The sequence below is a fragment of the Salvelinus alpinus genome, chromosome 6 (assembly GCF_045679555.1).
Source record: "Salvelinus alpinus chromosome 6, SLU_Salpinus.1, whole genome shotgun sequence".
NCBI classification, from domain to species: domain Eukaryota; kingdom Metazoa; phylum Chordata; class Actinopteri; order Salmoniformes; family Salmonidae; genus Salvelinus; species Salvelinus alpinus.
Genome location: NC_092091.1, coordinates 35,685,834 through 35,709,294, shown reverse-complemented (window position 1 = coordinate 35,709,294; position 23,461 = coordinate 35,685,834). Strand labels below are relative to the sequence as shown.

The 23,461-nt window shown below is 43.5% G+C and overlaps 1 protein-coding gene across 7 annotated transcripts in view; it reads left to right on the top strand.

Annotated features, from left to right (window-relative positions):
- LOC139578630 (ecotropic viral integration site 5 protein homolog) overlaps positions 1-23,461 on the top strand; it is a 97,371-nt gene that overhangs the window by 71,068 nt on the left and 2,842 nt on the right. For all 7 annotated transcript variants that reach the window (XM_071406487.1, XM_071406494.1, XM_071406488.1 and 4 more), the window contains one exon: positions 21,001-21,096. In XM_071406487.1, the coding sequence (XP_071262588.1) occupies positions 21,001-21,096 (96 nt within the window). The remainder of the gene's footprint in view (positions 1-21,000; positions 21,097-23,461) is intronic.

The following is a 23,461-nucleotide window of genomic DNA, read 5'->3' as shown; positions in this document are numbered from 1 at the left end:
TACCATATAGGCCATTTTCAAAAGGAGAAGTTGCTTATTACATACAGTTTTTCTTTAAATCCAAGTCGCATTGAGGTTCACCTTACCTTAACTTGTGAGAACCATAAAGCCATAGAGTTCTCATTTCAACAGTTGACCACAGCGGGGCAAACGTGTAGAACTGTCCTGATGCTCTGTCTAACCATTCAATATGACCGTGTGCAATATGGTTTTGAAACCCTCAGAAATATCACTTTCAGAGCACCCCAAAATTATTTTACAAATACAAAATATTTGTAAAATATGGGAATTTAATACAAATTCCCACAAAAGGTGTTTGGCATTGTATTTCCTGAGCTAATGTAAATTCGGGAGGGAACAACAACAAAAAACTGTCGGCTCAAAGCTGTTTTAAACAAAAATCCTCAGTGGAAATCTGTGGTTAAACAGTGTATCTAGTGTAAATTGTTTCTAGACTTGACCAAATCACCTCAGCTAATCAAAAGGGACATGGAATCATGAAGGCCTAAACTAACCTAAGACCTGACCCATCACCTTATGGGTGGCAGGTAGCCTAGCGGTTAAAAGCGTTTTTCCCAGTAACCATAAGGTCGCTGGTTCCAATCACAGAGCCGACTAATCTGTCGATGTGCCCTTGAGCAACACACTTAACCCTAATTGCTCCGGATAAGAGCGTCTGGTAAATTACGACAATGTAAATTACTGCCCCCCAGTTGCAAGAAGTGACATCCCAAAAACACACACAAAACTATACAACCCAAATGGCTCCTAGCATGCTTTCTGTCCCTAACACTAAAATGATATTATTTTCATACAACTTAAACGAAATAAAAACTAGCAAATCAGGTCTCAAAACTAACTGAAACTAAGCTGAATTCAAATGAAAAAACAAAAACTGAATAGATGTAAAAACAAATATAAAAAAGCAAAACTATAATAACCTTGCTTTAAATTTTGTCCTGCCCATAGCGACTTCTCCTCAACATAAGCCACAATTCAACACTCCGTACCCACTCCATCATCATCTGAGCATTTCGGCTAACTCTGAGTTTACCAGCACTCGACACAGAGACGCACCATACATAGGCCTACAGAAAGGTGTACAGATTGAAGCCCTTATCTATTTGAGTGTTTTCTTCCTTGATGTGAGGAAGAAGGTGGGGTGATTTAAAGCGAAAGCTTTGAAAAAGGCCTGCTTACTGCAGAGGTGAGTAGTGCACCAAGAAACTATGATCATCTCCAGAAAGGAAAGTGACTCTTGTAGTCTGGCGTATCATAATTTCATATCATACCAACCATGCTCATGCCTGATTGAGTAGTCATTAAAACATGGCACCCTCAGTGGGTTGCCGATTTTTGTTTAGCTCCGACTATGTATTTGGAGATTGAAATCAACCTTTCTCTGAAAGAATTGAACATTATGGAAAAGTAGTTTTTTGGACAGATTGAAGAGAAGTTTACATAGTGTTTAATGTATCAGCAGCAGCTAAACAGATTTTATGCCAGTAGAAAACAACCTATGCATTTCCTGTGCTAGTGATTTGTCAGGTTATTGAAGCCTCGGTGTGGGAATCTTCCTACCGTGCTGCGGTTCTTTATCTAGTGTCCTGAGATTGCTGTTGGTGTCGTCTGTGTGTGAAACTACACCCAAAACAACACTGTGTTAACTCTTAATTCACTTTGGATAAAAGTATTATTACATCGTTTTTCTCATTACAGACAAATGTTTTAGTCCTTGATTATGAGCAGACTAGTTTCAGTGGTAGTATCATCTTCTGTGATCTGAGAAGAAACAGGGGAGGTTGACAGTGATTGCTTCAGTATTTCCACCAGCTCAGTCTGAAGAAACGTGATAATACAGAAGCTTTGATGTTTTAGCCCAGCGAGTAAACACGTTGGCGTTTCAGAAACATTGCTGAAACCTGTAAACTAGGTGTCAGACTCTCTGCCTGCTTTCTACACAGCGTCGGCCCACACACATGCACCCATTAATATACCGACAATTGGCCTATACTAGAGTTAACACATCCAAAAAGGATGTACAATAAATAGTCTGATATGCATTGTTAAAGGTGGACTGCACTTCCTGATTTGGCCATGTTTTTCATCAATGCTCATTACGAAATGCTAGCGGCCATGACTGAAGGCAAACAAGTTGTCTTGGGTGTGTTTTTGCTATTCAATCACAACAAACAAGGTCAGGGGTGAGTACAGCGATGTAAGCGAAGCTAGCTTTGCTATGAAGAGAACTAAGCTATGAAGTTGAGGACTCCCCTCCTAACTGACTTGCCATCTCAAGATGGTCAGCTAATTCAGTTATATATATGTAGGTTAAAGCCTGCGATGCTTGTGTTTAGCCAAGCTGACAGCAGCTAACTAGCATAGCTCGGTGATACCTGCAGCTGGCTATCCTATCTTGCTGATATTTCTATGGCAAGAAGCAAGAGCCAGTGTCTCAAATGTTTCAATGTTCAATCATGTCATGTTACCGTGGAAACGGTCTTTACTGGGGGACAAATTCCATAACTACTAATACTACTAATGTAAACACTGCACAAACATCGGCCAGCTTGAGTGTCAATAGATTTATCCCCCAAAAATTGGTGTGTGTTCATGTTACAAAGTAGGGCTTGACTATATATTTATTTTTTACAAGATATTCCAAATGACTGTATCGCAATTAAAAAATGTGTTTGTCCGCTTCTTCTCATATTGTCTTTTTAGTCTGGTCTCTTGTGCTATTTTTGTGCTGTGTGCGCACCTTCCTGTTTACACACACACACATCAAGCCCTACCCCCTGCCACTCAACAACAAAGATGAGAGATCACTTCTTCCTCTTATACAAACGGTTTCAACACGCTATTTGCATTTGCTGTTTGGTCCAACAATCGGTCATATTGACACCGAAACACAATCTTACTGTAATAGAGGAGAAGTTAACCTTTCTAATGATACCCTTTTTATGTCTCAACTCTTCAAATTGCTCGCAGAGCAAACACTACTAAAATGGGAGTATCAATGAACATTTGATTCTGGAAAAATAATTGTTTGTCTTGCGGCATTGCAGTACCACGATCTGCTAGGAGTATTTTAGCCTAGCAGTTTAGTCTGCATTTTATAAATGTGCAATATGCATAAAACACGACATAAGGAATCATTCTGAGAAATACGGTACGCCACGTGGTTTAAACATCTGCAGAAAGTGGACAGGCTAGCAAGCTGTTCAAACAGTTGTAGACGGACAGAAGGGTGTGTTCATAATATATCATCTGTTATACCTTGTTAGCAAGCAAATAGATCCAAGTTGGATAAACTTGGAATAAACTCAGCAAAAAAAAGAAACGTCCCTTTTTCAGGACCCTGTCTTTGAAAGATAATTCATAAAATCCAAATAACTTCACAGATCTTCATTGTAAAGGGTTTAAACACTGTTTCTTGTTCAATGAACCATAAACAATTAATGAACATGCACCTGTGGAACGGTTGTTAAGATATTAACAGCTTACAGACGGTAGGCAATTAAGGTCACAGTTATGAAAACTTAGGACACTAAATAGGCCTTTCTACTGACTCTGAAAAACACCAAAAGAAAGCTGCCCAGGGTCCCTGCTCATCTGCGTGAGCAGGCATGCTGCAAGGAGGTATGAGGACTGCAGATGTGGCCAGGGCAATAAATTGCAATGTGCGTACTGTGAGATGCCTAAGACAGCGCTACAGGGAGACAGGAACGCACAATCCCTCCATCAGTGCTCAGACTGTCTGCAATAGGCTGAGAGAAGCTGGACTGAGGGCTTGTAGGCCTGTTGTAAGGCAGGTCCTCACCAGACATCGCCGGCAACAACGTCGCCTATGGGCACAAACCCACCGTCGCTGGACCAGACAGGACTGGCAAAAACTGCTCTTCACTGACGAGTCGTGGTTTTGTCTCACCAGGGGTGATGGTCAGATTCGCGTTTATCATTGAAAGAATGAGCGTTACACTGAGGCCTGTACTCTGGTGCGGGATCGATTTGGAGGTAGAGGGTCCATCATGGTCTGGGGCGGTGTGTCACAGCATCATCGGACTGTACTTGTCATAGCAGGCAATCTCAACACTGTGCCTTACAGGGAAGACATCCTCCTCCCTCATGGGGTACCCTTCCTGCAGGCTCATCCTGACATGACCCTCCAGCATGACAACGCCACCAGCCATACTGCTCTTTCTGTGCGTGATTTCCTGCAAGACAGGAATGTCAGTGTTCTGCCATGGCCAGCGAAGAGCACGGATCTCAATCCCATTGAGCACGTCTGGGACCTGTTGGATCGGCGGGTGAGGGCTAGGGCCATTCCCCCCAGAAATGTCTGGAAACTTGCAGGTGCCTTGGTGGAAGAGTGGGGTAACATCTCACAGCAAAAACTGTCAAATCTGGTGCAGTCCATGAAGAGGAGATGCACTGCAGTACTTAATGCAGCTGGTGGCCACACCAGATACTGACTGTTGCTTTTGATTTTGACCCCCCCTTTGTTCAGGGACACATTATTCCATTTCTGTTAGTCACATGTCTGTGGAACTTGTTCAGTTTGTCTGTTGTTGAATCTTATGTTCATACAAATATTTACATGGTAAGTTTGCTGAAAATAAATGCAGTTGACAGTGAGAGGACGTTTATTTTTTTGCTGAGTTTATGAAGATTAGTTGGCTACTTACTGGCATGTGGGCTTGTGCTTCAGACGTGTTCATTTTCTATTGTCTGCTACAAGAAATTAGTCATTATTAGTGAATTTGCATTATGCATGGTTCTGGTTAAATGTGAACAAAAAGGGCATTTTCATAGACTTGAAATCCAGATCAGTGATTATTGCAAATAAAAAGCAGGTTATACTATTTTTGGTTGGTGTTGTGGTAGGCTTATAATTTAATCTAAAATATAATTTCACAAGCACTGAATTCGTTGTATTATTGCATACTGCTTGAAATGTTGTATATTTGACCTTTAATTGTAAAACAAAGCTTATTTAGAGAGAACATTAAACAAATCGAGATATATATCGTGAATAGACCATATTGGCCATATTAAATGGCCAAAATCATGGCCATTTAATATTCAGTTGGTCCCCACTTTGCTGCTATAACAGCCTCTAATCTTCTGGGAAGGCTTTCCACTAGATGTTGGAACATTGCTGCGGGGACTTGCTTCCATTCAGCCACGAGCATTAGTGAGGTCAGGCACTGATGTTTGGCGATTAGGCCTGGCTCACAGTCGGCGTTCCAATTCATCCCAAAGGTTTTCGATGGGGTTGAGGTCAGGGCTCTGTGCAGGCCAGTCATGTTCTTCCACACTAACAAACCATGTCTGTATGGACCTCGCTTTGTTATGCTGAAACAGGAAAGGTCCTTCCCCAAAATGTTGCCACAAAGTTAGAAGCACAGAATTGTCTAGAATGTCATTGTATGCTGCAGTGTTAAGATTTCCCTTAACTGGAACTAAGGGGCCTAGCCCGAACCATGAAAAACTGTCCCAGACCATTATTCGTCCTCCACCTAACTTTAAGTTGGCATTATGTATTCGGGCAGGAAGTGTTTTCCTGGCATCCGCCAAACTCAGATTCATCCGTCGGACTGTCAGATGGTGAAGCGTGATTTATCACTCCAGATTACACGTTTCAACTGCTCCGGAGTCCAATGGCGGCGAGCTTTACACCACTCAAGCCGTCGCTTGGCATTGCGCATGGTGATCTTAGGCTGTGGGCGGCTACTCGGCCATGGAAACCAATTTCATGAATCTTCCGAAGAACAGTTCTTATGCTGATGTTGCTTCCAGAGGCAGTTTGGAACTCAGTAGGGATTGTTGAAACCAAGAACAGACTATTTTTACGCGCTACGTGCTTCAGCACTCGGCGGTCCCGTTCTGTGAGCTTGTGTGGCCTACCACTTCGCGGCTGAGCCATTATTACTCCGAGACGTTTCCACTTCACAATAACAGCAGTTACAGTTGACTAGGGCAGAAATTTGACCAACTGACTTGTTGGAAAGGTGGCATCCTATGACGGTGCCACATTGAAAGTCACTGAGCTCTTCAGTAAGGCCGTATAGAAAAAGATTACAGGTTATGGACAGGTGCAGTCAGGTGGCAGGGGGGTTTGAGTGCATGTCATTTCATCCTGGATATGAAAGTGTTTGCCTCAACCCATTGGTCCAGCAGGCATAGTTCAATAACTACAGGCAGATGTGAGATGCAGGAGGATGGCACTCTTGTCATACCACTTTAGGCTACTGACCAATTCAATGGAGGAAGTGTTGTCGGACAGTAGCCTACAAAGTAAAATGAGAAGAGTGCAATTGTTGAATTGATGGAAATATTCTAAACAAAGTGTTTTGATAACTTTCAAGTGTAACAGTTCCATGTAGAATAAACCATACTACACATAATACTGTAGAAGCAGTGTTCTGCTAATATAACAACGTGCAAATATTATACCTTCCTGTATGTTCTCCCATATACAGTCCATTCATAATGTATTCAGACTTTTGACTTTTTCCACATTTTGTTACGTTACAGCCTTATTCTAAAATTGATGAGGGGGGGGGGGGGGGGGGAACTATTTAATCAATCTACACAAAATACCCCAAAATGACAATGCAAAAAACATGTTTTTTTTTAAACATTTAGCAAATTAAGAATAAATAAATGAAATATTACAATATTTCAGCCTTGAGTCTTCTTGGGTATGACGCATCAAGCTTGGCACACCTGTATTTGGGGAGTTTCTCCCATTCTTCTCTGCAGATCCTCTCCAGCTCTGTCAGATTGGATGGGCAGCGTTTTCAGGTCAGCTATTTTCAGGTCTCCAGTCATGTTCGATCGGGTTCAAGTCCAGGCTCTGGCTGTGCCACTCAAGGACATTCAGAAACTTGTCACGAAGCCTCTCCTGCGTTGTCTTGGCTGTGTGCTTAGAGTTGTTGTCCTGTTGGAAGGTGAACCTTCGCCCCAGTCTGAGGTCCTGAGCGCTCTGGAGCAGATTTTCATCAAGGATCTCTCTGTACTTTGCTCCGTTCATCTTTCCCTCGATCCTGACTAGTCTCCCAGTCCTTGCCGTTGAAAAACATCCCCACAGCATGATGCTGCAACCACAATGCTTCACCATAGGGATGGTGCCAGGTTTCCTACAGACGTGATGCTTGGCATTCAGGTCAGAGTTCAATCTTGGTTTCATCAGACCAGAGAATCTTGTTTCTCATGGTTTGAGAGTCCTTTAGGCACCTTTTGGCAAGCTCTAAGCGGGCTGCCGTGCCATTTACTGAGGAGTTGCTTCCGTCTGGCCACTCTACCATAAAGGCGTGATTGGTGGAGTGCTGCAGAGATGGCTGTCCTTCTGGAAGGTTCTCCCATCTCCACAGAGGAACTCTGGAGCTCTGTCAGAGTAACCATCGGGTTCTTGGTCACCTCCCTGACCAAGGCCCTTCTCCCCCGATTGTTCAGTTTGGCTGGACAGCCAACTCTAGGATGAGTCTTGGTGGTTCCAAACTTCTTCCATTTAAGAATGATGGAGGCCACTGTGTCCATGGGGACCTTTAATGTTGCAGACTTTTTTTGGTACCCTTCCCCAGATCTGTGCCTCGACACAATCCTGTATCGGTGCTCTACGGACAATTCCTTCGGCCTCATGGCTTGGCTTTTGCTCTGACATGCACTGTCAACTGTGGGACCTTCTATAGACAGGTGTGTGCCTTTCAAAATCATGTCCAATCAATTGAATTTTCCACAGGTGGACTCCAAGTTGTAGAAACATCTCAAGGATGATCAATGGAAACATGAATGAATACTTTTGTAAATTAAGTTCTTCAGTTTTTTTTATTTTAATACTTTTGCCAAAATGTCTGAACCTGTTTTCACTGTTATTATGGTGTATTGTGTGTAGATTGATAATGCATTTTCCTTACTTTTTTCAAATCCATTTTAGAATAAGGCTAACAAAATGTGGGAAAAGTCTAGGGATCTGAATACTTTCCTTTCTTGTAAGACAAGAATTCCCTAACATGTTTGAATAATACACTATAAATTGACTCCGGAGGCGTGCATACCATCCACCGCTTCTGAATATATTACTCACTAATGTTCAGTCTCTAGACAACAAAGTAGACGAGCGCAGGGCAAGAATCTACTTCCAGAGAGACATCAGGGACTGTAACATACTCTGTTTCACTGAATCATATCTCCGGATATGCTCTCCCCGGCCATACAGCCAGCAGGGTTCTCCATACATCGCACGGACAGGAAGAAAGATCTCTCCAGGACAAAGAAAGGCAGAGGTTGCATGATTTAACTGCTCATGGTGTGATTGTGGTAATGTACAGGAACTCAAGTCATTTTGTTCTCCCGTTCTGGAATACCTCACTATCAAATGCCGACCGCATTGCCTCCCGAGAGAATTGTCATCGCCACGGCCGTGTATATTCCCCTTCAAGCCGACACTGCGACGGCTCGAGGAACTACACTGGACTTTGTACCAACTGGAAACAGCATATCCTGAGGCTGCATTTATTGTAGCTGGGGACTTTAATAAATCTAATCAAAGGAAAATTCTACCAAAGTTTTATCAACACATCGCCTGTGCTACTCGATCATCAAGAATTCTTGACCATTGCTACTCCACTTTCAGGTACGGCTACAAGGTCCTCCCAACCCCTTCTTTCAGCAAATCAGATCACACCTCCATTCTGTTCCTCCCTTCCTATAGGCAGAAACTTAAAACAAGAAGCACCCTTGGTAAGGACTGTTAAATGTTGTTCTGACCAATCGGAATCTATGCTTCAAGATTGTTTTGATTACGCGGACTGGGATATGTTCCGGGTTGCCTCTAATAACCGTGACCTATACACAGACTCGGCGAAAGGAAGTGCATAGAGGATGTTGTTCCCACTGTGAGGATTAGAATTTATCCAAACCAAAAACCGTGCATCAATGTTGACTATGAACTTTCTTTTTACCCTACTGTGGGGCAGACTGTTTGTTCCCACACTCGGGACTCTGACTCTCTATTGGTTACACAGACTTTTGGCACCCCATCCTATTCCAACCGCCTATCACTGGCTTAGTATTCATGTTACCTGATGAAATTGATGTATAATATGATCCTGTTGCCATCTAATGCACATTCAAATGTCAGATCAACACTGCAGAGCTCTCCCTGTCCTCTGCCGTGTCTTGATTGTATTACTGCTGATGATATCTGGAAATGTGAATGTACACTCTGGCCCATCTACTGTTTCTTGCCCCAATTCTTACTTGTGCTCTGTTTTGCTGATTTCTGCTCTCGTAAAAGCCTGGGTTTTCTGCATGTTAACACTTGAAAGTGTGGGTTCACAGCTCCAATCCAGATGTGTTGGTCATTACTGAGACGTGGTTAACCCCAAGAATTTCTGGAAAATGGTTAAAGACCTGGAGAATAAACCCTCCTCCTCACAGCTGCACATGTCCTTTAAAGTTGATGATGTGGTTGTTACTGACAAGCACCTGGCTGAGCTCTTTAATCACCACTTCATTAAGTCGGGATTCCTATTTGACTCAGCCATGCCGTCTCGCCCGTCCCAACATTTCCTCATCTCCCACCCCTTCTAATGCGACTAGCCCCAATGCTCCTCCCTCTTTTTCCCCTGCCCCGCTACAAAGTTTCTCCCTGCAGGCGGTCACTGAGTCCGAGATGCTAAAGGAGCTCCTTAAACTTGACCTCAAAAAAACATCATCAACTGACTGGCTTTCTTGATGTCTATACTATTCTCTCTGGCATGCAATCTGGTTTCCACTCAGGTTATGGATGTGTCACTGCAACCTTAAAGGTCCTCAATGATGTCACCATTGCCCTTGATTCTAAGTAATGTTGTGCTGCTATTTTTATTGACATGGCCAAAGCTTTTGATAGGGTAGACCATTCCATTCTTGTGGGCCGGCTAAGGAGTATTGGTGTCTCTGAGGGGTCTTTGGCCTGGTTTGCTAACTACCTCTCTCAAATAGTGCAGTGTATAAAGTCAAAACATCTGCTGTCTCAGCCACTGCCTGTCACCAAGGGTGTACCCCAAGGCTCTATCCTAGGCCCCACGCTCTACTCAATTTACATCAACAACATAGCGCAGGCAGTAGGAAGCTCGTTCATCCATTTATATGCAGATCATAGTCTTATACTCAGCTGGCCCCTCCCTGTATGTTGTGTTAAATGCTCTACAACTAAGCTTTCTTAGTGTCCAACAATCTTTCTCTGCCCTTAACCTTGTTCTGAACACTTCCAAAACAAAGGTCATGTCGTTTGGTAAGAAGAATGCCCCTCTCCCCGCAGGTGTGATTGTTACCTTTTGAGGGTTTAGAGCTTGTGGTAGTCACCTCATACAAGTACTGGCTAGACGGTACACTGTCCTTCTCTCAGCACATATCAAAGCTGCAGGCTAAAGTTAAATCTAGACTTGGCTTCCTCTATCGTAATTGCTCATCTTTCATCCCAGTTGCCTAACTAACCCTGATTCAGATGACCATCCTACCCATGCTAGATTATGGAAACTTTATTTATATATCGGCATGTAAGGGTGCTCTCGAGTGGCTTAATGTTCTTTACCATTCGGCCATCAGGTTTGCACCAATGCTCCTTATAGGACACATCACTACACTCTATACTCTTCTGTAAACTGGTAATCTCTGTATACCCGTCGCAAGACCCGCTAGTTGTTCCTTATTTCTAAAACCCTCTTAGGCCTCACTACCCCCTATCTGAGATATCTACTGCAGCCCTCATCCTCCACATACAACACCCGTTTTGCCAGTCACATTCTGTTAAAGGTTCCCAAAGCACACACATCCCTGGGTCGCTCGTCTTTTCAGTTCGCTGCAGCTAGAGACTGGAACGAGCTGCAACAAATACTCAAACTGGACAGTTTTATCTCAATCTCTTCATTCAAAGACTCAATCATGGACTCTCTTACTGACAGTTGTGGCTGCTTTGCATGATGTATTGTTGTCTCTACCTCTTGCCCTTTGTGCTGTTGTCTGTGCCCAACAATGTTTGTACCCTGTTTTGTTTTGCTGCCATGTTGTGTTGCCGCCATGTTTTCATGTTGTGTTGCTACCATGCTGTGTTGTCGTCTTAGGTCTCTCTTTATGTAGTGTTGTGTTGTCGTGATGTGTGTTTTGTCCTATGTTTTTATTAAATTTATTTTTATTTTTAATCCCAGCCCCTGTCCCCGCAGAAGGCCTTTTGGTAGGCCGTCATTGTAAATAAGAATTTGTTCTTAACTGACTTGCCTAGTTAAAGGTCAAATAAATAAATAAATGGCAGCATTCGCTCAAAACACAAGCCACCGCATTTAACCACGGCAAGGTGACTGGGAACATGGACGAGTACTGACAGTCCAGCTATGCCCTCCCTAAGTCAATCAAATATGCAAAACGTCAGTACAGAGACAAAAGTGGGGCCGCAATTCAACGGCTCAGACAGGAGACGTATGTGGCAGGGACTCCAGACAATCACGGATTGTAAAGGAAAAACCAGCCACGTTGCGGACACTAATGCCTTGCTCCCGGACAACCTAAACATCTTCTAAGCCCGCTTCGAGGAAAACACTGTTTACGGACATATTTAGTCTCTCCCTATCCCAATCTGTTGTCCCTACTTGCTTTAAGATGTCCACCAGGTAGGCAACAACACTTCCGGTATGCTGATCCTCAACATAGGTGACCCCACAAGGGTGCGTGCTCAGCCCTCTCTTATACTCCCTGTTCACCCATGACTCAGTCATCAAGTTGGCAGACGACACAACAGTGATAGGCCTGATTACCAACAATGATGAGACATCCTACAGGGAGGTGGTGAGGGCCCTGGTGGAGTGGTGCCAGGAAAATAGCTTCAAGTTCCTCTGCATGCACATCACTGAGAAGCTGAAATGGTCCATCAACGCAGACAAATCAAATCAAACTTTAATTGTCACATGCGCCGAATACAAGTTTAGACCTTACCGTGAAATGCCTACTTACAAACCCTTAACTCTTCTGGAACTGCACTGTTGGTTAAGAAAATAGTGTGGTGAAGGCGCAACAGAGGCTCTTCAACCTCAGGAGGCTGAAGAAATGTGTCTTGACCCCCATGACCTACAGAAACTTCTACAGATGCACCATTGAAAGCATCCTTTCGGGCTGTATCACCGCCTGGTACGGCGACTGCACCGTCTGCAACCGCAGGGCTCTCTCCAGAGGGTGGTGCGGGCAGCCCACGCATCACCGGGGGCACATTGCCTACCCTCCAGGACATCTACACCCCCCCCAGGCTCACAGGAAGGTCAAGAAGATTATCAAGGACCTCCAGCCACTCAAGCGACGGTCTGTTTAGATAGATAGATAGATAGATAGATAGATAGATAGATAGATAGATAGATAGATAGTGGCAAGAAAAAGTATGTGAACCCTTTGGAAATACCTGGATTTCTGCATAAATTGGTCATACAATTTGATCTGATCTTCATCTAGGTCACAACAATAGACAAACACAGTTTGCTTAAACTAGTAACACACAAGCAATTAAATATGTTTTCATGTCTTTTTTGAACACACCGTGTAAACATTCACAGTGCAGGGTGGGGAAAGTATGTGAACCCTTGGATTTAATAACTTGTTGGCCCTCCTTTGGCAGCAATAACCTCAACCAAATGTGTTCTGTAGTTGCGGACCAGACCTGCACAACAGTCAGGGGGAATTTTGGACAATTCCTCTTTACAAAACTGTTTCAGTTCAGCAATATTCTTAGGATGTCTGGTGTGAACTGCTCTCGAGGTCATGCCGCAGCATCTCAATCGGGTTGAGGTCAGGACTCTGACTGGGCCACTCCAGAAGGCCTATTTCCTTCTGTTGAAGCCACTCTGTTGTTGATTTACTTCTGTGTTTTGGGTTGTTGTCCTGTTGCATCACCCAACTTCTGTTGAGTTTCAATTGGTGGACAGATAGCCTAACATTCTCCTGCAAAATTACTTGATAAACTTGGGAATTCATTTTCCCGTTGATGATAGCAAGATGTCCAGACCCTGAGGCAGCAAAGCAGTCCCAAACATGATGCTCCCTCCACCATACTTTACATTTGAGATGAGGTTTTGATGTTGGTGTGGTGTGGTGTGCCTTTTTTTCTCCACACATAGTGTTGTGTGTTCCTTCCAAACTACTCAACTGAGTTTCATCTGTCCACAGAATATTTTGCCAGTAGCGCTGTGGAACATCCAGGTGCACTTTTGCGTACTTCAGATGTGCAGCAATGTGGTTTTTTTTGGACAGCAGTGGCGTCTTCCCTGGTGTCTTCCCATGAACACCATTCTTGTTTTACGTATCGTAGACTCGTCAACAGAGATGTTAGCATGTTACAGAGATTACTGTAGGTCTTTAGCTGACACTGATTCTTCTTAACCTCATTGAGCATTATGCACTGTGCTCTTGCATTCGTCTTTGCATGACAGCCACTCCTAGGGAGAGTAGGAACAGTGCTGAACTTTCTCAAGTTTTAGACTATTTGTCTTACCGTGGACTGATAAACATCAAAGCTTTTAGAGATACTTTTGTAACCCTTTCCATCTTTATGCAAGTCAACAATTATTAATCTTAGGTCTTCTGAGATTTGTTTAGTTCGAGGCATGGTTCACATCAGGCAATGTTTCTTGTGAATAGCAAACTCAAATTGTGATATTTTTTTTATAGGGCAAGGCAGCTCTAACCTCCAATCTCGTTTCATTGATTGGACTCCAGGTTAGCTGACTCCTGACTCCAATTTAGCTTTTGGAGAAGTCATTAGTTTAGGGGTTCACATACTTTTTCCAACCTACACTGTGAATGTTTAAATGATGTATTCAATATAGACAAGAAAAATACAATGTGTGTGTGTTATTAGTTTAAGCACACTATGTTTGTCTATTGTTGTGACTTAGATGATCAGATCAAATTCACATACTTTTTCTTGCCACAGTATTTATTTGACATTTTATTCATTTAGCAGATGCTTTTATCCAAAGCGGTTACTGGAGTAACTAGGCCACCTGCCGCCCCACTACCATCTAGAAGGCGGAGAAAGTACTGGTGCATCAAAGCTGGGACCTTGAGACTGGAAAAACAGCTTCCATCTCCAGGCCATCAGACTATTAAATACTCACCACTAGCCACCGTCCAGTACCCTGCCCTGAACTTTAGTCACTGTTACTAGCCGGCTACCACCCGGTACTCAACCCTGCACCTTAGAGACTGCTGCCCTATGTACAGTACATAGTCATTGAACACTGGTCACTTCAATAATGTTTACATTCACCCACTTCCTATTTATATACTGTATTCTTGTCAAGGCTCATCCTATATAACTGCTGTACACACCTTTTCTATTAATATACTGTCAGTAATGTCTATACACAACATGATATACACTGAGTATACCAAACATTAAGAACATAAGATTGAGTTGCACCCCCACTTTTGGCCTTAGAACAGCCTCAATTCGTCGGGGCATGGACTCTACAAGGTGTTGAAAGCGTGGGATGTCCTTTGGGTGGTGGACCATTCTTGATACACACGGGAAACTGTTGAGCATGAAAAACCTAGCAACGTTGCAGTTCTTGGCACAAACCAGTGTGCTTGGCACCTACTACCATACCCCGTTCAAAGGCACTTCAATCTTTAGTCTTGACCATTCACCCTCTGAATGGCACACAAACACAATCCATGTTTCAATGCTTAAAAATCCTTCTTTAATCTGTCTCCTCTTCATCTACACTGTTTGAAGTGGATTTAACAAGTGACATCAATAAGGGACCATAACTTTCACCTGGTCAGTCTATGTCATGGAAGGAGCATGTGTTCTTAATGTTTTTTATACTCAGTGTACATATACACACACCCATCTGGTACTGGGTCAGACCCCCCTTTGCCTCGAACAGCCTGAATTCTTCGGGGAATTCTAGAGGGTGTCGGAAACTCCACAGGGATGTTGGTCCATGCTGACGCGATGGCATCACGCAGTTGCTGTTGATTGGACAGCAGTACATTCATGCTCCAAATAGCCCGTTCCATCTCATCCCAAATATGCTCTATTGGGTTGAGGTCTGGGGACTGACCAGGCCACTCAAGTAAACTGAACTCACTGTCATGTTCCAGGCCATGTTTTTCCACTCCTCAATTGTCCAGTGTTGGTGATTGCGTGCCCACTGAAGCCACTTCTTCTTGTTTTTAGCTGATAGGAGTGGAACCCGGTGTGGTCGTCTGCTGCAATAGCAAGCTGGCTACATCCTATGATTAGCTAGCAAGGTAGTCTCCAAGTGCCTGCCCTATATTGACCTTAAATGCCAATGGGCTACAGTTAGCTGTTGTTAGCAAGGTATCTAGCTAACGTGAGCTATGCACATCTTCCTCTGACATGCTACATCACATTACACGTTAGCATGTTGTATTTAACTAGCTACAGTATCATTCCCCTTTCATCTGTGGTATCATAGCTAACCTGGCTCGCCAACATCAAATAATGTTTTATAACCAAAAGTAGCTACTAGCTAGCTAGTACCAGTTATCTACTTATCTAACATACTCACCCGAACGAGTGGTTTGACGGTTGACCGGCAGCAGAAGTGTCAGATGTAATCCATTCCTCACCATCTGGCAATATTGTTGAAATGCATTGGAAGATATGTTTTATCTAGCTGTGTCCCGTCCAGGTGGTGCTTGTACAAGCAGACCATCTATGGGAGGAAGGATGTCAGCGTTGCGCTGCAGCTGAAACCTGGTCCCCACTTAGTCCGAACACTCCTTGGCGACAACACCAGGCTCCAGAGCATTGAAGCTGTAAAACAAAAATACATAAATTACAATACACACATCTAAAAGTAAAAGAATAGAATTAAGAAATATATAAATATTATGACGAGCAATTGACTAAAATACAGTATATACATATGAAATTAGTAAAACAGTATGTGAAGTGACCAGTGATTCCATGTCTATGTACATAGGGCAGCAGTCTTATGGCCTTGAGATAGAAACTGTTTTTCAGTCTCTCGTCCCAGCTTTGATGCACCTGTATTGACCTCTCCTTCTGGATGATAGCGGGGTGAACAGGCCATGGCTCGGGTGGTTGATGTCCTCGATGGTCTTTTTGGCCTTCCTGTGACATCGGGTGCTGTACAGTTGTCCTGGAGGGCAGGCAGTGTGCCCCCGATGATGCGTTGGGCAGAGCGCACCACGCTCTGGAGAGTCCTGCGGTTGTGGGCGGTGCAGTTGCCGTACCCGGCGAGTAATACAGCCCAACAGGATGCTCTCAATTGTACATCTGTAAAAGTTTTTGAGGGTCTTATGGGCCAATCCAAAATTGTTCAGCCTCCTGAGGTTGAGGAGGTCGCTGTTGCGCCTTCACCACACTGTCTGTGTGGGTGGACCATTTCAGATTGTCAGTGATTTGTACGCCGAGGAAGCTTTTCACCTTCTCCACTGTGGTCCTGTCGATGTGAATAGGGGAATGCTCTCTCTGTTGTCTCCTGAAGTCCACGATCAGCTCCTTCGTTTTGTTGAGGGAGAGGTCATTTTCCTTGCACCATTCCGCCAGGGCCCTCACCTCCTCCCAGTAGGCTGTCTCGTCATTGTTGGTAATCAGGCCTAATACTGTTCCGTCATCTGCAAACTTGATGATTGAGTTGGAGGCGTGCGTGGCCACGCATTCATGGGTGAACAGCGAGTACAGAAGGGGGCTGAGCACACACCCTTGTGGGGACCCTGTGTTGAGGATCAGTGAAGTGGAGGTGTTGTTTCCTACCTCCACCACCCGCCCGTCAGGAAGTCCAGGACTCAGTTGCACAGGGCGGGGTTCAAACCCAGGGCCCCGAGCTTAATGATGAGCTTGGAGGGTACCCATACAGCTCTGTGAAGCGCAGAGCCTGAGCTCTGACGTCATTTATAGCATGTTACTGTAAAGCCACTGCATTCCAATTTAGGCGCTAATCAGTGCACAAATCTTCAATTTTCAGCTTGTATACGGGCAAGAGTGTAAATGGTTATTTAGTGTCAATATACTTTTTTTAAACCAACATCCCCTCCATATTTACACACACACACAAACACACACACACACACACACACACACACACACACACACACACACACACACACACACACACACACACACACACACACACACAGTGTGGTCTGAGGTTTTGTTACTAGGTTCTTCAACAACAACACTGCATCAACACCAGCGTTCACCACTACCGAGTACCGCCCCCTCACTCTCGCGGGTCCTGCAATGAAACCATTATTTGCCACTTATGATCATGTCAATCTTCATTATACTGAGTTTCTTTTTTGATTTAGCTGTCTTCGAATATGTGTATGGAAGCTAATAGTTACTGCAGTTGGTAGTTGCCAGACAGACGTTTACCAGCTCTTGAAGGTTTTAAATAACCACTTTGTGTTAATCAGAGCCCATGCCATGTGGTGCCAGTGGTGAGCTCTTGGTTTGTGGTTTGAGAACCTGGTTGCAGCTCTAAAGGTTGTGGGTAGATGCCCCGTCTTACCTTTGCCTTCAGTCGCTCTGGTTGTAGGCCCAGGAGAAGGAGTGCAAGAAAGCAATGACTGATAAATTGTTGTCCACTGCATTTAACACCTCACGTAAAAGCCACATAAAATGTGTCTGATGGCATGCTTTAAAATGAGAGGTTTGGGCTTTGTGAAAAGACTGTGATCATGAGCCGAGCTACAGTACAAGGCACTTTTCCCCAAAAAGTGAAGAAAGCAGGTCCTATCAACTTAAATAGTAATTGTTTGGTGTGTTAAACCAATAACCAATTGGAGGGTGGTTCGCACACAAAAGTAGACAACTTCAGATATTCCTTTCTCGTTTTTTTTAAATCTGGGTTTTTTTTCACCTCCAAATAGTAATGTATGATGTGTAGCTTTAGTGAACTCATCCGATGAGTGCCGCCTCACTTCTGCCCACTACACCTTGCAGTTTTTCCCCTCACCACTGTCGTACTCTTACCTTGAAAAAGCCCCCGCGGTTGTCTGCCTATCTTCCTCTAACCAACACTTCACTATGTCCCACCTACACTACGGCCCGCTGATGGAAAGTATTCACCACACGCCAGTTGCGGCATTTATTTATGGTATTTTTTTTATTGGTAGAATTTCACAATTCTAGGTTTGCGAGGAACTTCCAGTACTAAACTACCATAAATATAATAAATATGGTACATAAATATGTATCATGAGGTAAAGCGCTCAGTCAGTGAAACCGAATGTATAGTAAAATGGACATCAGGGTTTTTGCATTGCTGTTGCAGTATAAATGTAGCTGTATGTATATGTGATCCATGGTAATACCACAGCTCGGCTATCTTCTTGTCAAGAGAAGAAACCACTTCCTATTGTGAGTCGAAGACACTCTGACAGCTAGAACCAGAGGTGACATGTTGGAAGCCTATCTATGATTTGTACTTCTGCATGCGTGATTGCCTCACAGATTTCCATGTATATTTAACAGAGGGGCTTTTGCAAATTCAGTGGTTATTAGAGGTTCCTCATAGTGTTTTCGGACTGCTCTCTTGGTAATTGCGTCTGCAGTTTTATCGGTAAATACATGGTGGTTTGCATTTACAAAAAAATTACGTGTTGTTTGTCATCATTTCTATTGTGTGTGAGGAAACTGGTCAAAAAGTCACATTTCCTGTCATAGTATCTATGCTTGTTTTTTTTTTACCCTAATAGCGTTAGTGCAACTATTGTTCTTTGGATGGGACATGTGCCACAAGATTGTAGAGAGCATGACACTGAACACGAAAGAGCACTCACTTGGCTCACAGCTAGTTTGACATTGGGCGCAAGCAACTATTGTTAATTGGGAAAAAGTCACTAAGTGACCCTGTTATGGACATGACGTGTCACAAGATTGATTTTGTGCAATCTAACGCTCCTCTACCACAGCCATATACAGTGCCTTCAGAAAGTATTCACACCCTTTGACTTATTCCACATTTTGTTGTGTTACAGCCTGAATTCAAAATGTATAAAAATAAATTGAAAATGTATTGAAAATGAAATACAGAAATATGTAATTTACATAATTATTCACACCCCTGAGTCAATACATGTTAGAATCACCTTTGGTAGTCTTCTTGGGTTAGTCTCTAAGAGCTTTGCACACCTGGATTGTGCAATATTTGCCCATTTTATATTTTTCAAGCTCTGTCAAATTGCTTGTTGATCATTACTAGACAACCATTTTCAAGTCTTGCCATATATTTTCAAGCAAATGAAAGTCTAAACTGTAACTCGGCCACTGGTAAGCTACTCCAGTGTAGATTTGGCCTTGTGTTTAAGGTTATTGACCTGCTGAAAGGTGAATTTCTCCCAGTTTCTGATGGAAAGGTATTCCTCTAGGATTTTGCCAGTGCTTGGCTCCATTCCATACATTATTTTTATACTGAAAAACTCCCCAGTCCTTAACGATTACAAGCATAGCCATAACATGATGCAACCTCCACTATTCTTGTAAATATGGAGAGTAGTACTCTGTGTTGTGTTGGATTTGAACATTTCAGCTTTTCAATTTGTTTTGCAAACATTTCGGGAAAACATAATTCCACTTTGACATTATGGGGTATTGTGTGTAGACCAGAGACGACAAAAATATTCTCAATTTAATCCACTTTAAAAATTCACGCTGTAACAAAAAAATGTGGAGAAAGTCCAGGGTTGTGAATACTTTCTGGAGGCACTGTAAACCAAGATTGAATGTCGAGAGGACAAACAAACAACAATGTCACTAGCCAACAGCCGTAGGACAACAACCACCTACGGGGGAGGGTGGAGGTGTTGTGTAGACCTGGAGGGATGCAGTCAGGCGAGCCATGGCTGTGTCCCAAATGGCACCCTATTCCCCATACATGGCTGCCCATAGTCTCTGGTCAAATGTAGTGCAGTATATAGGGAATGGGTTACCATTTGGAATGTACCCATGACTTAAGACATTTGACATCCCTGGCCACAGTCCCTAACCCCCTGGCCACAACTTGGCACCTGGTGATTCACACAGCTGAGTACGAGGAAGTCTTATTAACTGCCTCTCCCTTATCACTAGCTAGCTCTGTCAGGAGAGAGGGAGGGAGGGGGAACCTCAAGAAAAACACAGATTCCAGGAAGAACAGCTGCTTGCTTAGATCTCACATTGTCAGCAGCTTGTCAGGGTCCTAGGCCTACACCCTCAACCTCTCAACCATAACCTGACCACAGGAATCGAGAACGTTGTATACATTTTGAGGTGTTGGGTCAGACAGAGGTGGTTCTCAGCTCACTACCTCACCCACCCCACCCCTGCGTTTTACATCTTCCCCATTTTCCCCCCTCCCCTGTTCCCACGTTGCAGGTTGTGGTTAGCCTGAACCCTTCAGCCTGTGACGATGTCCCTCTCTCTCTCTCTCTCTCTCTCTTTCTCTCTCTCTGTCTTTCTGTCTGTCTGTGTCTGTGTCTGTGTCTGTGCGTGCGTGTGTGCGTGCTTATAAACTATCCCAGGCTTTAGACAGGAATAAGTTTAGGTTTATAATGGGGTATGTGTGTGTCTCCTACTGCTGCAGCTGTCTGCGCTGATGAAGGTAAACAGCACGTGTCATGTTTGACTGTTACTAGGCTCATCCCCAGGGCCCAAAGAGGAAAACGATACCAACGACTATATCTATCTTGTTAGTATAGCTAGGCCCCCCTCCATCTTTTACTAAGTCAACAGTCACTCTGTACATATCTTCTAGGATGCTTCTGTTATGCAAGTTTTCCAATGAGATAGCTCTAGTGTCTCTTGTCTGGTGGTAGTTGTCTCCCTCCCTCCCAATCTGCTTATCAAGTTGCCCTTGTAACAGCTCAAGGTTTCCAACATTTAAAGCGTCCACAGTGTCACAAACGTATTATCGCCTCTCCAGTGGTCTTATGCTTAGAGGAACAATGATAAGCTATGCTTTGAGACATGTTTTCTGTTTGTTTCTACAGAAAGAAGAAGGGAAGGTCCAGGGCCAGCTGAACAACACAGACTCCAGTCAGTACATCCGAGACCTGAAGGACCAGATAGCTGAGCTCAAACATGAGGTGAGCAGTTACAACAGGGGAATACTGAACCAGGGGAATAACAAACACCGCTTGTACCTGTTGTTTTCAGAGACGATTTTTTTAGCTATTTTTCTCACGTGTTTTTGCTCAGATTTGTCTATTTTGAAGCCAACTGTAGAAGTGTAAACTACACCCATAAGCTTCCTGCGCTGAGGTTGTTGATGTACCAGCACACACCCCTCTCCTGTAACTCTATTATTTTAACGCTAAAACCCACTCTTCACCATACTGAGAGAGCAGTGGAGGACCCAGATTGAACGGAATGGAGTCTCATAAACTACTTGTGCTCCTCTGTGTGCACCACAGCTGGCTATTCTCATCCGAATAGCTAGATCAAGGATTTGAAGGTTATGAATTTCATCACATAAATAGACATCTACAAGATCAGCTACAGGTTTGCCGGTTTGACTTTGACACAATCACTTCAGCAGAGTGGGCCATCTTTGATCAGAATAGTGTCCTTCATATAATACAAACACCTGATCAGGCCTGAATGTAGGATTCTCTTGTAGGATTATATATGCAGAACCTGATGCACCCTTTTATTCTGTGTAATGTGTGTGCACGGTATTGTAATATGACATTTGGCACATTTTATAAACAACTGTTATAATGTGAAAAGAGTGGTGGAACCCCAACCCCCCCGAAAGAAAATAACAGAAAAGAGAAGTAGAAGAACAAAGCAACTTGTTTTCTTCCAGCAAATCAATGATTTACCAGGGAGGATGTAGTCAGATTTTTATCTCCTCCTAAAATAAAATAAAAAGAGGACAACAAAAGGCTGGTAGACTTGTGGTTGAACTGAGCTGCACTAAATCATGCATTGTGTCGCTCTGGGTCTCCTATCAAGACTGTGCAGCCAGCCAGGCAGTCAGTTAAACAGTCGGTCAAGCAAGCCGAAAAACAGTCAAGGTAGTCAGTCACAGTTAGTCAAACAGGCAGTCAGCCAGGCAGTCAGTTAGCCAGGCAATCTGTCTGTCAGGCAGGCGTGGAGGCAAACAGTCAGGCAGGTCGGTTAGAACAGAATCTGCCCCACCTCTCCTCTGGGCTGTACTCAGTTGCATCTCAAATTTCACCCTATTCCCTATATAGTGCACTATTTCAAAAGTAGTGCACTATATAGGGAATTGCACTATATAGAGAATAAGATGCCATTTGGGACACAACCAGGGCTGTTGGTGTGGCCAGGGGGTGCTGAAGAATGGGTGGCTGTGAAGCTGTGAATCATGCTTTCTGAAGTGTTGTTGGTGACAGGTTCTGAGTGACAAGAAATGACCTCATAGCCATGTTCTGGATGTATAAACCCCTCCCCCATGACCTGAGATATCTAATCCTGGACATGCTACAGTTATTAGGAAATACTGACAAGACTACTGAATTTGTTTTTATTTGCACACACAAGATGAAATATGGTTATAAGAATTTAAAGACAAAAAAGTAGCAGGATAGGTAAAATATAGAGACATATATATTCTAGTTATTCCATTTTTGTCAGTGGGTAATTATTAGGCCCAATTTCTGCATTTCTTGGTGACAGCAGTAGAGCAGTAGTGAGACCAAAGGCTCAGTGTAGACAGACCAAGGAAAAGAAGAAGGGGTAAAAGTGTGCCGCCCACAATGTGCTATTTCAATCACACATTCTCATAAGAGTGCTGGGTTTACAGTCAGCCACAGAGAGTTGCGCGAAACCAAAGTTGACTAATTTCTCTCAGGATCAAAAAGACGTCTCAAATGGCTCTTGGCTTTTAGCACTTAACTTTCTTTGCACACTTGTGTCAGTCAAACTGTAGTTTGAAATCACTGATCTCTGTCATAAATTGGTAGTTTTTTAAAGCCCTAGTATTTGAGGAAAGTGACATGTACCGGTACAAGAACTAAATTGAGTCATTTCTCTAAGTGTGTCTCTCTCCCTACATGTTTGTCTTTGCGAGGCAGGTTGATCCAGGTGACTTCTAGGCAGGGCAGGTGTGGTCCAGAACAACATTTTAACCTGACCTATCTGACCCATCTTTCACTAGTTTCGCAGCCCATACCGAATATATGATGTGTAATTAATTGTTTTGTGGAAGGGAGGAGCATGATCAGTGAATGAACACACGTCTACCAATGAGTATGAACGTGCCTCTTCCATGCGTTTAGAAATCCATCTCCTCCCATTGTCGATATTTCAGAACTGATGTTTTCATTAGTGTTGACCTCATTGTCTTTGTTGTAGTTTGTGCATGTGGTTTCCATAAAGAGCAACAACTCAAATGTTCTCAGGGGCTCTTCCCGTGGCGATGTATGGATCTGTCCCCATTACACTCCGCATGCGCCCCTGTTAAACACCCCTCGTCTGTCTCCA